The sequence below is a fragment of the Poecilia latipinna genome, unplaced genomic scaffold (genome assembly GCF_001443285.1).
Source record: "Poecilia latipinna isolate Pla-1442-1.1 unplaced genomic scaffold, P_latipinna-1.0 Scaffold462, whole genome shotgun sequence".
Lineage (NCBI taxonomy): Eukaryota > Metazoa > Chordata > Actinopteri > Cyprinodontiformes > Poeciliidae > Poecilia > Poecilia latipinna.
The window spans coordinates 144,766-161,647 of NW_015113078.1; the positions used below are offsets into that span (position 1 = coordinate 144,766).

The 16,882-nt window shown below is 43.0% G+C and overlaps 2 protein-coding genes across 2 annotated transcripts in view; one reads left to right on the forward strand and one right to left on the reverse strand.

Moving 5' to 3' along the window:
* The window catches only part of LOC106951498 (E3 ubiquitin-protein ligase RNF12-B-like), a 10,052-nt gene extending 5,028 nt beyond the window's left edge, over window positions 1-5,024 (forward strand). The window contains exons 2-7 of the mRNA XM_015039086.1: window positions 213-321; window positions 407-460; window positions 1,008-1,403; window positions 1,555-1,869; window positions 2,277-2,597; window positions 4,402-5,024. Coding sequence (XP_014894572.1) covers window positions 248-321; window positions 407-460; window positions 1,008-1,403; window positions 1,555-1,869; window positions 2,277-2,597; window positions 4,402-4,414 — 1,173 coding nt within the window. The 5' untranslated portion in view covers window positions 213-247 and the 3' untranslated portion in view covers window positions 4,415-5,024. The remainder of the gene's footprint in view (window positions 1-212; window positions 322-406; window positions 461-1,007; window positions 1,404-1,554; window positions 1,870-2,276; window positions 2,598-4,401) is intronic.
* Window positions 4,748-16,781, reverse strand: masp1 (MBL associated serine protease 1). The gene is made up of 13 exons (XM_015039081.1): window positions 16,402-16,781; window positions 15,413-15,629; window positions 13,945-14,122; window positions 13,098-13,229; window positions 12,327-12,523; window positions 11,357-11,504; window positions 11,164-11,282; window positions 10,536-10,614; window positions 8,933-9,061; window positions 8,683-8,757; window positions 8,092-8,339; window positions 7,833-8,021; window positions 4,748-6,640 (listed from the first exon to the last, which is right to left on the reverse strand). Exons 1-13 carry the CDS (start codon window positions 16,404-16,406, stop codon window positions 6,230-6,232), a joined length of 2,127 nt encoding a protein of 708 aa, XP_014894567.1. The 5' UTR covers window positions 16,407-16,781; the 3' UTR covers window positions 4,748-6,229.
* Window positions 16,782-16,882: the final 101 nt, after the last annotated feature.

Consider the following 16,882-nt stretch of genomic DNA (forward strand, 5'->3'; position numbering starts at 1 on the left):
ATTACATGAATCCTAATAATATTCACTCAGTGACTATTGTATTAAGCCAAGTAAAACTGTTTCTGTTATTCCAACTCCAGAATCATGTTTCTCATCCAGTCAGTTTAAGCTCTGAGGAAACTGAACCTCCTGACCCTGAGGTGAATCAGAGAATAAGAACCAACATTTACCGCGTCAGATGAATCCCAACAATCTGTCTGTTTCCTCTGCAGGTGAAGGCAGTGTGAGCTGATGTGGATTCAGCAGAATGGATCAGGATCAGGATGTGAATGAGAGGGTTCCTCTGCTCAGAGAGCAGAAGAGACGGAGCAGAGGTCAAAGGTGAGACCAGCGTCTCTGACTGGCTGAGCTCAGTATGGGCATCACTGCATCTTCAGCGTTTCTGTTTTTGCTTTTGTTGTTACAGTTCAGAGGACCAACATCCCATCCCAACATGTCTGACTTGGTGTTGCTCTTTCTGGTACGCTTTCAGCTTTTCTCCAGTTCATGATCATCCACTATTTATCATCTAGGAAAGATTGAATCCTCAACTGTTCATTTTGTATTGTTTTTCCAAAACTTTAAAAACTATCAGCTTAAGTACCACTCTTTATTAATCCACAACATCCTGTGAATGTATTCAGACTCATATAAATGTCCCCAACATTTCTGAAATATCACAATGAGAGCTTAGAAAGAGAAACTAGAGAAAACGCAGTTCTGTGTGAAACAGCAGTGTGAATGCTGATCTGTTGAATGAATGAAAACAGAAAGATCATCAAGAAAATGGAAAAAGTGAAAAATTACCAAAACGTAGAAAAATGTGCATTTCCTGCAAAAATGCAGTATATATACAAAACTAATACAAACAAAATTAAGAATAGCAAATTTCATAGTAAGGGCAAATTCACAGCAAAACAGCTGGTCAGTTGTTGAAAATAAAAATAAACAGAAATTTCACCACAACTACAGACAATGTTAACCTGCAAACTTTTCCCTTTTTGTTCGTGGATATATTTTTCTCGCAGCACACAGAGACCAGACTCACCTGAAGCCCAGCCTGTAACTGGACCAGAGACGGTGTCAGAATACGAACCCATCTCTGGATCAGAAACCATTTCAGTTTATGAACCAGAACCAGAACCTGAGAATCTATCAGGATATGGACTCAACTCTGAACCTGAACCTCCATCTGAGGCCTTATCAGGATGTGGATCAGAACTGGAACCAGAACCTGACACCCTGTTAGGATTTGAAACAAAATCTGAACTTGTATCCGGATCAGAAACCAAATCAGTTTATGAACCTGAATCAGTACCAGTACCTGGATCTGAGACTCTGGTCAGATTTGAACCTTTACCTCAGACCATCGCTGAACCTCCAGAGGATTCTGGACCTGAAGATGATCGCTCTGCCAATCAAAGGTAAGTTTGTCTTATATTCCTCATATGTCTGAAATTTCATGGTGAGAGCTGAGAAATGGGAATAATTAATGTAAACTAGGGTGCATTTCATACTAACTACAGTTGTTGACCTGAAAACATTTACCTTTTCTTTTTAACCATGTTTTTCTAGCAGCACACAGAAACCAGACTTCCCTGAACCTCAACCTGGACCTGAGACTGGATACGAACCCAACGCTGACCTTTTGTCTGGATCAGAAACCAAATCAGTTAATGAACCTGGATCAGTACCAGATGCTGAGGAAACATCAGGGTTTGAACCCAAGTCTGAACCTGACCCTCCATCTGAGACCTTATCAGGATCTGGATCAGAGCTGGAACCAGAACCTGAGACCCTGCTGGGATCTGAACCTTTACTTCATCCTCAGACCGTCTCTGAACCTCCAGAGGATTCTGGACCTGAAGATGATCAGTCTACCAATCAAAGGTATGTTTCTGATATATCAGAACGTCGAACACATTTCTGAAAACATTTATTTTCTTGCACACTTTTCCAGCCTCACACAGGAACCAGAGACACAATCAGAATACAAACCCAACTCTGGAGCTGGATCAGAAACCAAATCAGTTTATGAACCTGAATCAGTACCAGTACCTGGATCTGAGACTCTGGTCAGATTTGAACCTTTACCTCAGACCATCGCTGAACCTCCAGAGTTTCCTGAACCTGAAGATAATCGCTCTGCTAATCAAAGGTAAGTTTGTCTTATATTCCTCATATGTCTGAAATTTCATGGTGAGAGCTGAGAAAGGGAAATGATTAGTTTAATAAAAACATAACTGCAGCTGATAACCCTAAAACATTTCCCCTTTTTCTTAAATATATTTTTACAGTAGCATTCCAGACTCCCCTGAACCTCAGCCTGAACCAGAGACGGTGTCCGAATACAAACCCAACTCTGAACTGGTACCTGGGTCAGAAACCAAATCAGTTTATGAACCTGGATCAGTACCAGATGCTGAGGCACCATCTGGGTTTGAACCCAAGTCTGAACCTGGACCTCCATCTGAGACTTTATCAGGATGTGGATCTGGATCAAAGCTGGGACCAGAACCTGACACCCTGCTGGGATCTGAACCTTTACCTCATCATCAGAGCATCTCTGAACCTCCAGAGGATTCTGGACCTGAAGATGATCAGTCTACTAATCAGAGGTACGTTTCTGTTATGGCCCCTATGTGGCTGAAACATCATGCGGTCAGACTGGATGAAGTTGGTGAGGTTGAAGCAACACTCTGGAGTTGGAGACATTGACGGAGCCCAGAGAAAAGGGCTTTCATTTGGCTTCAAGGTTATTCAATGGACAACCTGGAAACGTAAAGCAGGCTCCTTCCTAGATGATGGCAGATTTGTGAACCATGAGAACTGGATAGAGGGCTGCAGGGTTATCATGGTTGATATGGCTCCATATTGTTTGGAGCCATTAGTGCTGACTGATTTTATTTTTGGTGCAAACTATCTGATATTTGGAGCTGTCATCAAACCTTTCTATTTCTTTGCAATGTTTAAATTCCCAGAACAGTTATTGTGACCTCTGAAAAATACCAACAACTGATCCACACATTAGGAAATGATGATGCTTTAAGTTAAATGTCATCTTTGGGGCCTGTTAGGTCCCTGTCTGACAGGTGTGAGAGTCTGACACCGGTCCTTGCCTATAGAGTTGGACTCTGCCAACGTTACCATTTGTCACTGATTCTGTTCATAACCTATAAGGACAGAATACCCAGGTGATCCATTTTGGTGACTTTAGGATCACGTCTCTGCTCTTTGCAGGGATTTTGCTCACGAATGAGGGAAAAATGGAGATCGACAGGCGAATTGGTTGTAATGGAAAAAATTACTTTAGCAAGAGTCTGGATAAGAAGAAATAAGAAATGTATTAAAACATGTCAAGCTGAGAACAGTAATACAGAGTCAAGGGGTCTGTCAAGTCTGCTCTGACCAACAGTGGATCTGGTTTCCTTTTATAGGTTCTGGTCAGAGAAGAGAAACTTGATTGGACTAGAGGTGTGACTCCCTGATTGTTATGTACCAGGGACTCTGTGGAGCCCAACACAGATGGTCTGGTCATTTGTCTATTGTTAAGGATAGGGGTTTGTTTTTTATGCTAAAGAAGGCAGATAAGTTCTTGGTTGGGGAAGAAACAATCTCCAGGATCAAGGACCTCTCCCTTGCTGTTGTAGAGGTCAATATGAGACCAGCTTGACCAATTTCATAATAAGATTATGCAGATAACCGAAGGCAGAAGAGGGATGAGGAGCACATTTTAAAATTTTCCGTTACATGGTGCAGCGTCTGCAGTGAAGCGGGCGCTGTATTGATCTAAAATGGTGAAGAAAGAGCTGAGTCCAAAGGCAAACCTCCCATCTACGTTCCTACCCTCATCTAAGGTCATGAGCTTTGGGTAATGGCTGAAAGAACGAGGCCACAGATACTGGCAACCAAAATGAGTTTCCACCAGAGGGTGTCTGGGTTCTCCCTGAGAGATAGAAACTCGGTCATTTGGCAGACGCAGAGGAAAACCCAGGACACACTGGAGGGATGATGTTCCACTGCTGGGAATGTCTTATGGTCTGGAGGAGATGGTCCAGGGAAGTCTGGGCCTCTGGTTAGACTGCTGCCTCAGTGACTCGACCCATACAAAGCAACATTTTACATTACATCTGTATATTTTTATATTTTCATTATAAATTGTGATTTTATATCAGAAACTGTTTTCTGTCATGAAATTGAAGTATATGTCTGTATCATAGGGTTCTACCATTTCATATCTGTAACGCATAAATTGATCTTTACAGATAGGAATAACACATTTAATGTCATTTTACTGATTAGAAAAAATATTAAATAAAAGTGGTATTGAGGTAATTTTATTCAAATGACCTTCAAATGAGTGAAATAATTGATATTTGAAAAACTTACAATTAATTCTGTAGGGTTTTTTTCCCCTTGCAGTGATGAAACGTGAAGATGGATCCATCTGAAGCAGATGGGTTGGACTCTACATCACAAAGGGAGAAACAGGAGAGGTCAACGATGAACATGAGGTCAGACAGATTGAAACAGCATCCAGGAAACCATTCAGACCAGAAACAACAATCAGAGATCAACCAGTCAGAACATTGATGACAAAGGGAGTGGCTGGTATTGGGGAAATAAAAACACCAGAACATCCAGTTCATATTTCCATTCACCTTCAGAGAGCTGAATGTGCTGGAACGGGAAAAGTTCAGCTTGGTGGGACTGATTCATCACTTCTTCACTGAAACCAAAGGAATCTGCAGCTTTGAACACTTCCAGGTTCTGTTCATCTTTGATGGCTTGGATGAGAGTCGACTTCCTCTGGACTTCCACAACAAGGAGATCCTGACTGAGGCTACAGAGTCCAGCTCAGTGGATGTTCTGCTGACAAACCTGACTTTCTGACTAAAACCAGGAAGATAGAGAACATCACCCAGTTCTAATGTCCTCCCACCCAAAGAATAGACTTTTAAATACTTATTTCCTATTGATTTAAAATAGTTTATTTCGATCCAGATAATATTGTACAAACATAAAACAGTGCACAGTATGAATGATATATATTCAGGAGTGCAGTTAATGCAACGTGATGATTAAAGAAATTCTAATGAGATGAGATATTTGATCAGACGTTTTTCTGACAACAGGAAGTTAAAGTTTTATTTTTGGCTGTAATGTTTGATCTGGATCTTGTTCCGTTCGTCTGATCCATCTTCATCTGAATGATAAAGAGTCTTTACTGTTTAAGGAGTGTATTTCTTAGCAGTCAAAAATAACCCGGTGTAAAGTCTTTGTGGTCTTACAGCAGTCTGAGCATGCTCAGTTTGGAGAACCAGGAGGAAGATTATTTCACTAAAACAACTAAAGGATAAAATATTTTAATTTATCCTTAGAATCAGATGAATGTTTCTGATGGAATCAGTTTCCCATTAAAGTGATGTTTACTTTCTGCTTCACCTGTTAATAACCAATAGGATGACCAACAGTACCCAATAAGTAACATATATGCTTGAAATACAACAAAACTAACTTACAAGTAACTTTTCAGCAAAATATAAGAGCTTGTGTGAGTCAATGATGTTAATATTGTTAAAAATACAGGCTGCACATGACAAAAACATGACTATCAGGTTAATTGGCCTCTAAACTCCCTAGGTGTGTTGTGTGTCCTGCGACAGACTGGCGATCTGTCCAGGTGACCCCGCCTCTCGCCCAGAACGTTATCTGGAGAGGCACCAGCACCTCCTGACCCTACAAGGGTCAAGAGTGTACAGAAAATGGATGGATGGGTGTTAAAAGTACTAGTTCCCAGGGAGATTATGTGATTTATAATGTGGGAAAAATGTCTTAACTGAAATAATCTGCCTATTAGAACTATTAGTTTTTATCAATACTTAAGAATAATTGACTTTATTTGTACGTTCATTTTGTCTTATTCAAAATATTTGGACAAGAAACTACATTAAGATATTGAGTAAGGTTTTGTTATTTTGCAGCGTACTGATAAATTTAAATAATAGTCTGGCATTTCTGAAAGAAGTGGAGAAAGTTCGACATGCTACTCTGAATTAAACATGCAGTTAAATTGATTTGATGCAGATTAAAGAGCTCACATGGTGAAACCTGAAGGTAAAACCACAGTCATCGTTTTACAGTCTGAACTTTCAACCATCCATGAAAATTCCTGACAAATCGACCAACTGATCAGATTCTGCGTGTTGCAGAGCAGCAGGTCTCTGCAGGGAGACGCAGCGTCTCTCCCTCACCACCAGGGGGCAGCCTGAACATGGCTCTGAATCCAGTCCAGGTATTTCTCCACCCGGGTGTAGACGCCGTACACCCTCTGGCTGCCGCAGTCCTCGGGTCCGGCCCAGGACACCAGGCCGAACACGGCCCACCTCCGCCCCGCCTGCATCACGAATGCCCCCCCGCTGTCCCCCAGGCAGGTGTCCCGCCCGCCCTGGAAGAAACCCGCGCAAAACATGTTGTCTGTGATGTTGTAGCGGACGGAGCGGGAAGCGTAGCTGGCCTGGCATTCATCCTGAGGGACCACTGGCAGCTTCACGTACTGCAAGAGGTCAGAGGTCAGTGGGGACGAGTTGGAGGAAGCGTTGGAGATCCCCCAACCAGCAACTAGACCCAGAGAGTTGGGGAGGAGGGAGGACGGACGGTCCTGGTGGAGACAGAAGAAAAGAAGAGATCACATCATCAACCAGGAGGAGCAGCGGTGGAAAACATCATCTGTGTTTTAGTCTGCCTAGTCTGACAGACTAATGTCTTCAAATGAAGACATTTGCACGTCTTCATTTGAAGACGTGCAAATGTGTAAATGTTATAGGATTGTGTTTACATGTATAGGTTTTTACTCTTTTAAGTTTTTATTATTTTAGTCAGACTTCTTAATGAGCTAATGTGTTAAAATGTGTTAGACCAGAGGTTGAAACAGAAGGTTCCTGTCTTTTATCTATGCACATATATGTAATCTATCTATCCAATTTCAGTCCAGTTAGCACCTGCAGCAGCAGCATTAGCCACACTGAGGGGCTCATTTTTACCATGATGCTCAGCTACGGTGGCTCGTAAGTTCAAAAAGGTATTTGTTTCCATGTTGGTTCGGATTAAGACCGGTCTGTAGGTTTGCAAGCAGCTCAGAAAGCGGGTCTGGGTCCAACCGAACAGTTCTGCAGGAGTGCTTTCACATCTGGAGAAAAGATGTGGACTAACAGGGGAAACAAACTCCGGTCTGTTTAAAGCGGACCAAATGTATCAGGTGTGAATGCTAATCGAACCAAAAAAGTGAACTCCGCCTACAAACCTCCGTCTGGTTTCGGTTGAAGTGAACTCTGGTTCGGTTCGAGTGGATATGTGAACAGCAAGCGGACCAGAGACCACTCCAAAAGCAGGAAGCGGACTACAGCGCAGGGCATTATGGGTAAATGCAACCAAAACAAATGTGCTAGCCTGGCGCTAGCAGAAAAAATGAGTTGTGGTCTTTAGCCAAAGCTCCAAGATGAAATCTTCCAACCACCTCCATTTTGTTTCCGTTTGGTGAAGAAGGACGTTGCTCTCAGTGTCTTCAGATGTTTTTGTGCCGTTTCCTTCACTGGTTCTTGGTGCAGCGCCCTCACAGGCCAGGAGGGGAACAGGTTACTCAAAGGGTTTGGTTGGTTTCACTCGCAACTCTGGTTCCAAATCAAGCTGAATCTACCGGAGTGTCGGGAGGGAAAACAGCCTTAGTGTCTCTTTGTGTCCCTCCATGTTTCACTCACCCTTAATGTTTAGTGTCCCCGTCCTGTCTCTCAGTAACCCCATGTCCGTCTCTCCAGCTGTCTTCAACAACCTGAAACCTGGATTCTCCTGCTCACCTGTCGGTGAGCCGGTGGCAGACAGACGGGCCGGACCAGCCGGTTAAACTCCGCCGCCTCGCTCAGTCTCAGCAGGGCGATGTCGTTGTTGTAGTTGTCGGGCTGAAAGTCTGGATGGAGGACAATCTGATCGACGGAGCGACCGGTGGACGTCTGTTTGTCTCTGAGGTTGTGGAGCCCGAGGAACACCTGAGGGACAGAAAGTCCTGACTGAGACACGAAGACAGCATGAACCTCACATTCAGGGACAAACATCCACCTTCACGTGATGCGGGACCACCGGGATGACGGTGGCGTCCCTCCTCTGGGACCGCAAGACGTGGGCGGCGGTCAGGATCCAGGACTGAGACAGCAGGGCCCCGGAGCCAAACCAGCGGTCCTCAGGGACCCGGGACAGGTCCTCCACACTGAGCAGAACCTGCCAGGGGAAGAAACCGGGCTCAGAGCTCCGACCGCCCACAATCCGCTTCACCTGGTGGGGGAGAGGGCGAGAAGGCAGGCCGCAGGCTGGAGGACATAAAAACAACGGGCATGAAAACAGACAAAAAGGTAAAGAAACAAGTAAACAGAAAATAAAATAAATGAGGGAACATTCAGGTAAACAGATAAACAGATACGGTAAGCAGAGAGAGAAAAAAACAGACAGGTAACGCAAACAGGCAGACAGATAAAAAAAAAGTAAAAGTAAATACTCAGTAAATCAGAATATTAATGAGTTCATGTATTTCAGTAACTCAGCTCACATCTAAAACACATTATATACATTAGTTTTTATTTCTGTCAGCAGCTGATGAAAACTAAATGTGGGTCTGATATGTTTTTTATCTTCAGATTAATGGAGGAGTCGTACCTGGCAGACAGACAGGAAGTTCAGTTCCTCCGTCAGCATCCACCCACTCACCTGCAGGGCCACACCTGAACGAAGCTGCAGCACAGAAACCGACTCAAGCTTCATGATCTTTGGTTTACATGATCAATAAATCAGATCTTTGGTTTGTTTAGACATAAAAATGAAATAAACAAACAGAAATGAAAAATAATCACTAATTAAACTAAATATTAAAATCTTAATTGACCCAATGACATCATCAGCATCTTACTGTTGCTCAGCTGGACGCCGTCCTCCACGCAGACGTAACGAAGCGTCGCTCCAAACAGCGTGCTGTTGTCATGGCGACCAAACATCACAACAGCTCCATCAACCTTCTTAGGAATCCCACAATCCAACACTGCAACAGACGTGAGTCAGCGACCAATCAGCTTCCAGGACGGTCAATCAACAGGAATGTAGCCCAGGTGTTAAAGGGACAGTCCTGGTTTTTAAGGTGGGGGTTCTGCGGGGTGTTTATCAGCAGTCAGTATCTTACCTGCAGCAGACAGGAGCTTAAGAAAACGTCGGACTCCTGAAGGTTCCTGAGGATGTCAATGAATGTTTTTATGGGTTTTATGCATCCACTTCATTTCATTTGGTAGTTTTCCACGTCCCGCAAACACTTTAAATATTTTCTGTTAACGTCTCCGTCACCTTTTTTAGTTTTAGTTTATTTAACAGTTGTTGTTTTTTTTTACATAAATACTCCAGATGATGAAGGAAGATCTGGAACCTTTAATCTTTAACTTTCTCTCAGTTACATGTCTTAGATAAAATTATCTCAGTAATACTTCAGATTTTACACATTTCAGTACAACAGATATATTCAAATACAGTAAGAAAAGTTACATTCTGTGTAACTCCTAATTGTAACAACGAACAGAAACATAATCATTTTTACTTCATGTTTGTTTTTTCTCTCAGTATATGTATGCAATGCTTTTTAATTATGTTTGCTTAAATAAATCAAGAATGAAATGAAATGCCTCAGATTGCTCTTCATCAGTGGGGGTTTCAGATTGCTTAAAGTTGAATCTGGTGCCTCCTGGTGGCAGCTGAAGGGAACTGCATCTGATCAATTTTATGGCTGGGAGCTTCAGATGATCACCAGATTGAGTTCTTTGTTTATTACTTATTTAAGCTGCTCTTAGTTGTAATGACTCTAGAAACAAAAATAGATACTACTTCTTTTTCGGTAGAGATAAAATTCTGCCCTGGATTGATTATTTATGTCTGCAGTCATATCTCCTTCAGAAAAAGTTGAAAAATCTTTGTTGGAAACTTTCTGGTGAACCCACTTTACAATTTACTGTTCACAGTTCACTATTTGCACATTTTTCTATGGAGCATAACTCTTTTTTTGGAGAATCCAAAAAACCACCTCAAGCCACAAGCCTCTAAAAAGCAAAAACTTTATTGCAAAATTGAGGAAGTTATTTTGTCATTTCCGTCAATCTTTTCTAGTCCCATTCTTAATAAGGTGCAAAAAAAAAAACGTTGATGAAAATGGATTTTGGCAAATTGTCCCAACCGTGCAACACCGGAGATCTACTGTTTAAAAACAAAATCTCCTTTTTTCCAAACAACAGCACCCCCTGCTGGTGTCAGCTGGTGAAGCAAATTACTACTTAGGAGCCTGAAGTTTGGTCCATAAAATGTTGGAAACAATGCAGCTTCACATTAACGTAATAATCTGCAATGAATAAATCTGAATGTGTAAAACAAGATGACAGATAAAGAAACTGGAGATCTGCTGAGTGAAACTCCAGAGTCTCCATTTTTGGACAGGAAATATGTCCGTCAGCAGCTCTGAGCTCAGATCCGAGTCTTACTGTCACAGTGAGGAGGACGGCCGCTCCATGAGCCGTCAGCCTGGCATTCCAGCTGGAGACGATCCGACGTCCCACCGTCCTGCAACACATCACAGCATGGAGCAGTGAGGCCTTTCCTGTAACCGCTGGGGCCACAACATGACCAAAAATATGATTTCTCTATTAAAAATCCTTCTTTAATGCCCAAATGCAATGGAGGGCAGTGCTAACTAAAAACGTAGCTGCACCAACCCTAAAGCACAGATCATAAACATCAGTTAAAGCTAAAAGCTACACTAACATGGTATTTAGCAAAAGTTGAAGCACTAATTATGACCATATTGATACTCACCTCAAAATAAGAGCCTTAACATAAACATCTAACTATTTGAGGAATTCCTAACAGTCAAGAACCAAAACTTCAACACAAATGTTGAACTTCTCCATGTGAGTATAATTCAAGAGATTCTTTTTTTATGCTGATTAACTAAAATAAGTAAAGATAATCAAATTTAATCCAATGGGTCAGACAAAACGAGAGACTCTCTCCTGTGTTTTCTGCTCTAACCTGTGTAGACCAATCAGAGCCTCTCTGCTGCTCCCAGTTCAGTCACTGGTTCCAGTTCCCAGCAGCAGATCGGAGCCTCACCTGGACCAGGATGAACCCCGGCTGACAGCTGAACACCACATGGTCCCTGAAGGTGTATTCTGATTGGATCGGAACCATCACTGCATTGGGCGCAGCCTCAGGTACTGGACACTGACTTCCTGCAATTTCAAAATAAAAGCCTAATTTCTCTCTCCACATCAGCCCTGTAGCCCCGCCCCCTGTGTGGTCTCACCTGTGGCGGAGTAGCTCAGCCTCCAGCCGAGGTTTTCTCCAGAATCATCGCTGTGGAATTGGATGGAGACGATGTTGCTGTCGGTCCGGATGATTCCTGGAGAACGATCGCCACAGAACGGGCCGAACTCTCTGCTTCCTGCTTGGATCTGACACACACACACACACACACACACACACACGCTCCGTCATCACCTCGGCGTGTGTGAACCAGGTTCTTATAGCCTTGTGGAGACATTTCCTTGTCCCCATGAGGGGAAATGCTGTTTGTGGGTCAGGGGTTAGCTTCAGGGCTAAGGTGTGCATTGAGTTTTGGTTAGCGTTAGGGTCAGAGTCGGGTTAGGATGTAGAAAATGAGTGGAAGTCAATGGAAAGTCCCCACAAAGACAGCAATGCAAACATGTGTGTTTTTTGTCTAATTCAGTTTTAATAAGCTTTTAGAGTGTTTGCTGGTTTTTATTAATTATTACTTTAAATATTTAGTTTTTATTAACATTTTATACTTTTATCTTTTTGAATTCTGCACCTAAAATGAACCAAAGTAATGTGATTATGAATACATGAAATGGTTAATGAACACTCAACAGAAGAAACCATTTTCAGAAAATGTATCCAATTATTCTTGAATAACCAGCTGACTGGAGTTTCCTCCCAACTTTACCATTTTGCGGATTAGCATAGCGTAGCTGCCAGGAGGAGCATGGAGTACCGCGATTTACCAACAGCTGACGTAAAAAATCTATTTCACATCAGTTTGAAAAGCTAATAAATAGATTCATGAACACAGAAACAAAGGATATCGTTTCAGTATGTTTTAATTAGTTTTATAAACACATGATATAGTTCCAATTAGTTTGAGTTTTTCCTAATTAATTACCGTGTTTATTTATTTCAGTTAATGAAAATGTTTTCTCGGTTTCAGTTCTTGTTAGTTTTGGTTAGCTATGGTAACCCGGGTGTGTTTGTCCCACCTTCAGGTGGTCGTAGGGGCAGCTGATGTCTGGGTGGCTCTCCACGTCAAAGCGGGGGTCAAAGTTCATCTGGACCCTGAACCCGGCCTCCAGCTCGATGCGGTACCAGCAGTCAGAGCTCTTCGGATACGGAGCCGGAAAGTTAACGCTGCTCAGAACGCCGGAGCGTTCCCTGAACACAACACCGCTGCAGTCCACTGGACACACACACACACACACACACACACACACACACACACACACACACACACACACACACACACACTGAGCTTCCTCCTCCACACTCAAACATCTTCATCATGTAAACATTTCCACCAATCAGCAGCTGTTATCAGCCACACTGAGGCCCCTGAGGCCCCTGATGCTTTGGTGTCAGTGAAATCAACTGAATATTTACTGGTTATAATGGTTTAACTGGTTGAAAACCAGCTGACTTGTTTCCTGAGTTATGAATGATCAGAGTTAATTTAACTCTGTTGTTCTGCTGGTTTCAGGACTGAATCAGAGACACCAACACTCACTGCACTGCAAAAACACTAAATCTTACCAATAACTTTGTCTCATTTCTAGTGCAAATATCTTCGTACACTTTAAGTAAGACAAAACTCACTTACCAGTAACTTTTCAGGAAAGAATAGGAGCTTATTTTGAGTCAATAATTTATTAATATTGATGAAAAAGTTCCAGTTCCATTGGCAGATTATTTAACTTGTAATATTGGAAAATGTCTTGTTATGAAGGTGGGCCTCCAGGGGGCGCCGACACACTCACCTCTGCAGGTGTGGTTGTCTGTGTGCAGCTGGTAACCATAGCGACAGGAGCAGTAGTATCCCCCGATGAAATTGTGGCAGAAATGATCGCAGAGCGGATCCTCGTCTCCGGGTTCGCTGCACTCGTCTATATCTGCAGAAGAAGAAGAAAGGTCAGAGTTCAGGCTCTGGTGTGCAGCAGGAGGAGGCCCGTCCAGGTGCTGCTACCTCACCATTCAGAAAATATCTCAGTTTCAATATCAGAAATTCATGATTTTAATCATGGAAAATTATGTAATTTCTTGACTTTTGGACTTCAGACAGGACTGAGTTTTTTGTTTGTGAAGATGTGAAACTAATGTAGAAAATCTCTGAGGTTTTGGTGGAAATTTTCTCCTCTGTGGCCAAAGAATTTTATTTTGATCTAAAATGACCATAAGACTGGGAAAATCAGAAAATCACCACTAACTAACATGTTAGCAGTGCTAACCCCAAAGCACTAATTATATATCAGCTACACTGATGCTAACGCGCTGTATTTAGCTTAAGCTAACGCTAAAGCACTAGTCATAAACATAGTCTTTAGTGGAAGCTAATGCTAAAGTGCTTAATTCAACCTTGTGTCACAAGGAGGAGGCTCTCAAAACAATCCATATGTAACCAATTTGTTTTAACAGCTTTGGTTCTTTAATGTCAGTGTTGTATCTAAATGGTATAAATCACCATCTAAAACTGGTCTGAACATGTCAGGGTTCATCGCCGCTTTCAGACGCTGCTGCATGTTTTTATGTTAATCCGACATGCTAACCATCGGGTTCTGTTCCTGAATCAGAACTTCAGGAACCGACAGCTTGACTGGGTTTCCTCACCCACTGCGCTATAATGAGCCACGAATCCAGAGAACCGCTCCTCGTTGGAGAAGTCCGACACAAACTGGATGCTGAGGGTGTTTCTGGGGGAGGTGATGACCCGCTGGGCCGGTACCGCCTCGGTGTCCGTCTCCTCCTTCCCACAGAACAAAGCCAGCGCCTCTCCGTCCGCCTCCACCTGCACAACAACGCAGCAGGTCAGAGAAACTATGTCAGACTGAAGAACCAGAGATCTGGATCAGAACCACAACATTCTGACTCAAAGTAATCTGAAGTCAGAACAAAGTGTAACATCAGCAGCTTCCATCAGGCCTCAAACGGGTCAAACTGGAACCATTAACCTCCCAGAGATCTGGGTCCATCAGGGCTCAGTCCAAACTGGGGAGAGAAAACAGACCAGCAGCTCTGTTTACATTCAGCTGCTGTTTATCTGCCTCCGAGACTGGGAGGGTCAACGGACCGCAGGGCGCCGATACACACCGACACACACTCCGATAATCCTAGCATCTGCAGCAACACACACCTCAGACTCAGAGCAGCAACAGTAAACCCTCTCACACCAGTACACACCAAGATAATCCAGTATATTTCAGCGCAAACCAGAACAAACTAATAAAAACTTGTATAAAACCTGGGTGATGAGCATAAACCAGTGAAAACTAGTACAAAACCAGTGTAAACTAGTATCAACCAGTTTAAAACCATTATAAAAAGACACAAACCAGCAAAAAAAAGAATATAATTCAAGTTCAAACCAGTATAAAACCAGTGAAAACCAGTACCAAACAGTATCAACCAGTATAAAACCAGCTGGGTCCACCCAGGCCTTTTGGGCCTCTGATTTGTTGCCATGGAGATTAAATTCTTCCTCAAACATGCATGAAGGAGTCAAAGCAACACTCCAGGTTTGTTTTTGATGATAACATCATAACATAAAGCTCAAAAAAGTTGATTTTACATAATAAACACATCTTCAGCTGGGGGCGGCCATCTTTACTATAATCAGACCGCTGCTGGGCAGCAGCCATCTTTACTCCCATAACCAGAGCGGTGCTGGGTGGCGGCCATCTTTACTTCCATAAACAGAGTGCTGATGGGTGGCGGCCATCTTTATTCCCATAAACAGAGCGCTGCTGGGTGGCGGCCATCTTTATTCCCATAACCAGAGCGCTGCTGGGTGGCGGCCATCTTTATTCCCATAACTAGAGTGCTGCTGGGTGGTGGCCATCTTTATTCCCATAACCAGAGCGCTGCTGGGTGGCGGCCATCTTTATTCCCATAACCAGAGTGCTGCTGGGCGGCAGCTACGTTCTTCTTCTTCATGTGGGTCGCTTTGGAGTCACAAACTGTTCCCAGAAGTCTGACTGCAGCTACATTTAAGGATATTTAACTTGGTTCCCATTCAGACTCTGGAAGGCAGCCGGATCCAGGACGCTCCCTGATCCAGTTCCGGGTCTTCCTAGCCTACCTTGACGAAGTCGTACTCGCACAGGTAGGACGGCTCCAGGTCAAAGTGTCTGAAGAACAATGTGATCCGGAATCCGTCCGGAACGCTGATGGTCCAGTTCCGCCTGGTGTCTGTGGGATACGGGTCAGGAAAGTTTGGAGACTCCAGGCTGCCGTACATCTCCGACCGGAGCTGAGCGCCGCAACCGAACCGGACCAGCAGAGAGAGGAGGAAAACCCTGAGGCACAGAGACAACCGGATCAGAACCAACCAGACCAGACCGGACCAGAACTGAACAGAGGGATGGGCATTTATCACATCATATTGTTTACCATTTATTGTGAAAATACTTCAGATTTACCAATGTCTTGATAAAATTTTATTAATAATATATTTTTTAAATGACATTATCAGAAATGTTATTTTTACCATTTTCTCCATTTCGTTCCAATAACTCAAATTTAGTTAATCTGGGTTATTTAAATCCCACTTCTTTAAGTAAGTGGCCTGTTGAAGCTGATTCCAAATCACAGCGTTTTTCAAGAGCAGTATTTCTTTTTTCTGTCGTGTTCACAGCCATATTTACCTAAAACAGATGGAATAAATAGTTTTTCATCATAATTTTTAGCATTATAACAACAATCCCACAAAATATTGTGATGAAATTCTAATCCCATATCACCCGCTCGTACAGGGACGTCTGGATCACAATTGGATCCGATCTATCCGTATTCCTAAAAGAATCATTCATGGGTCGGGCACCAAAAGCGGCTCCAGCTGCAGCCCAGGGCCCAAATGGTTCTGAATCCGGCCCTGCTCATGTTTTAACCCAGAGACATGTTCTGATGACCCGGTTCTGTGAGTCTCCGGATCAATTCATCTGTTCTCTGATCAACTAGAACCTTCTCACTCAGACTCCATCTGAAAGTCCAAGTTTGTTTTCTGATCAATAAATGATCATCTGATCAGAACTGCTGCTACTGCAGATCATCGATCAATAGGAAACTCACCTCATGATGAAGGACTAAAGTTCTGCTGCTGCGGCTCCGTCTGTCCGGACCGAATCGGACCTGCTGGAGAGGTGTAGCTCTGAAACGGTCACGTGATAAATGCAGGCAGATTCAATAAGTGACGTAACAGCTCCCCCTGCTGGCCGAATGCAGAGACGTCACGGCTCAGGGGTTCTGGTTCTGATCACCTGGAGTTCAGAACCAGAACCGTGTAAAGTTCTGGTTTCGAACTGATGACTTTTGACCCCATAAAGGGTCAAAGGTTGACTGTCATAATTGCAGAAAAGAGCCGTTAGTCGTATGTGGAAGTGGAAACTGAGATCACACAAACTGAACATTTATGCAATCTAATTGAAACTTTATGAATTGATCAGAACAATATTTTAAAACTTGTGCAGAAAGTGCATAAAAACTTTTAAAACAATATTAAAAATTTATAAAGAGAGAAAACAAAACAACGTAAAAAACTTTAAAAAAAACA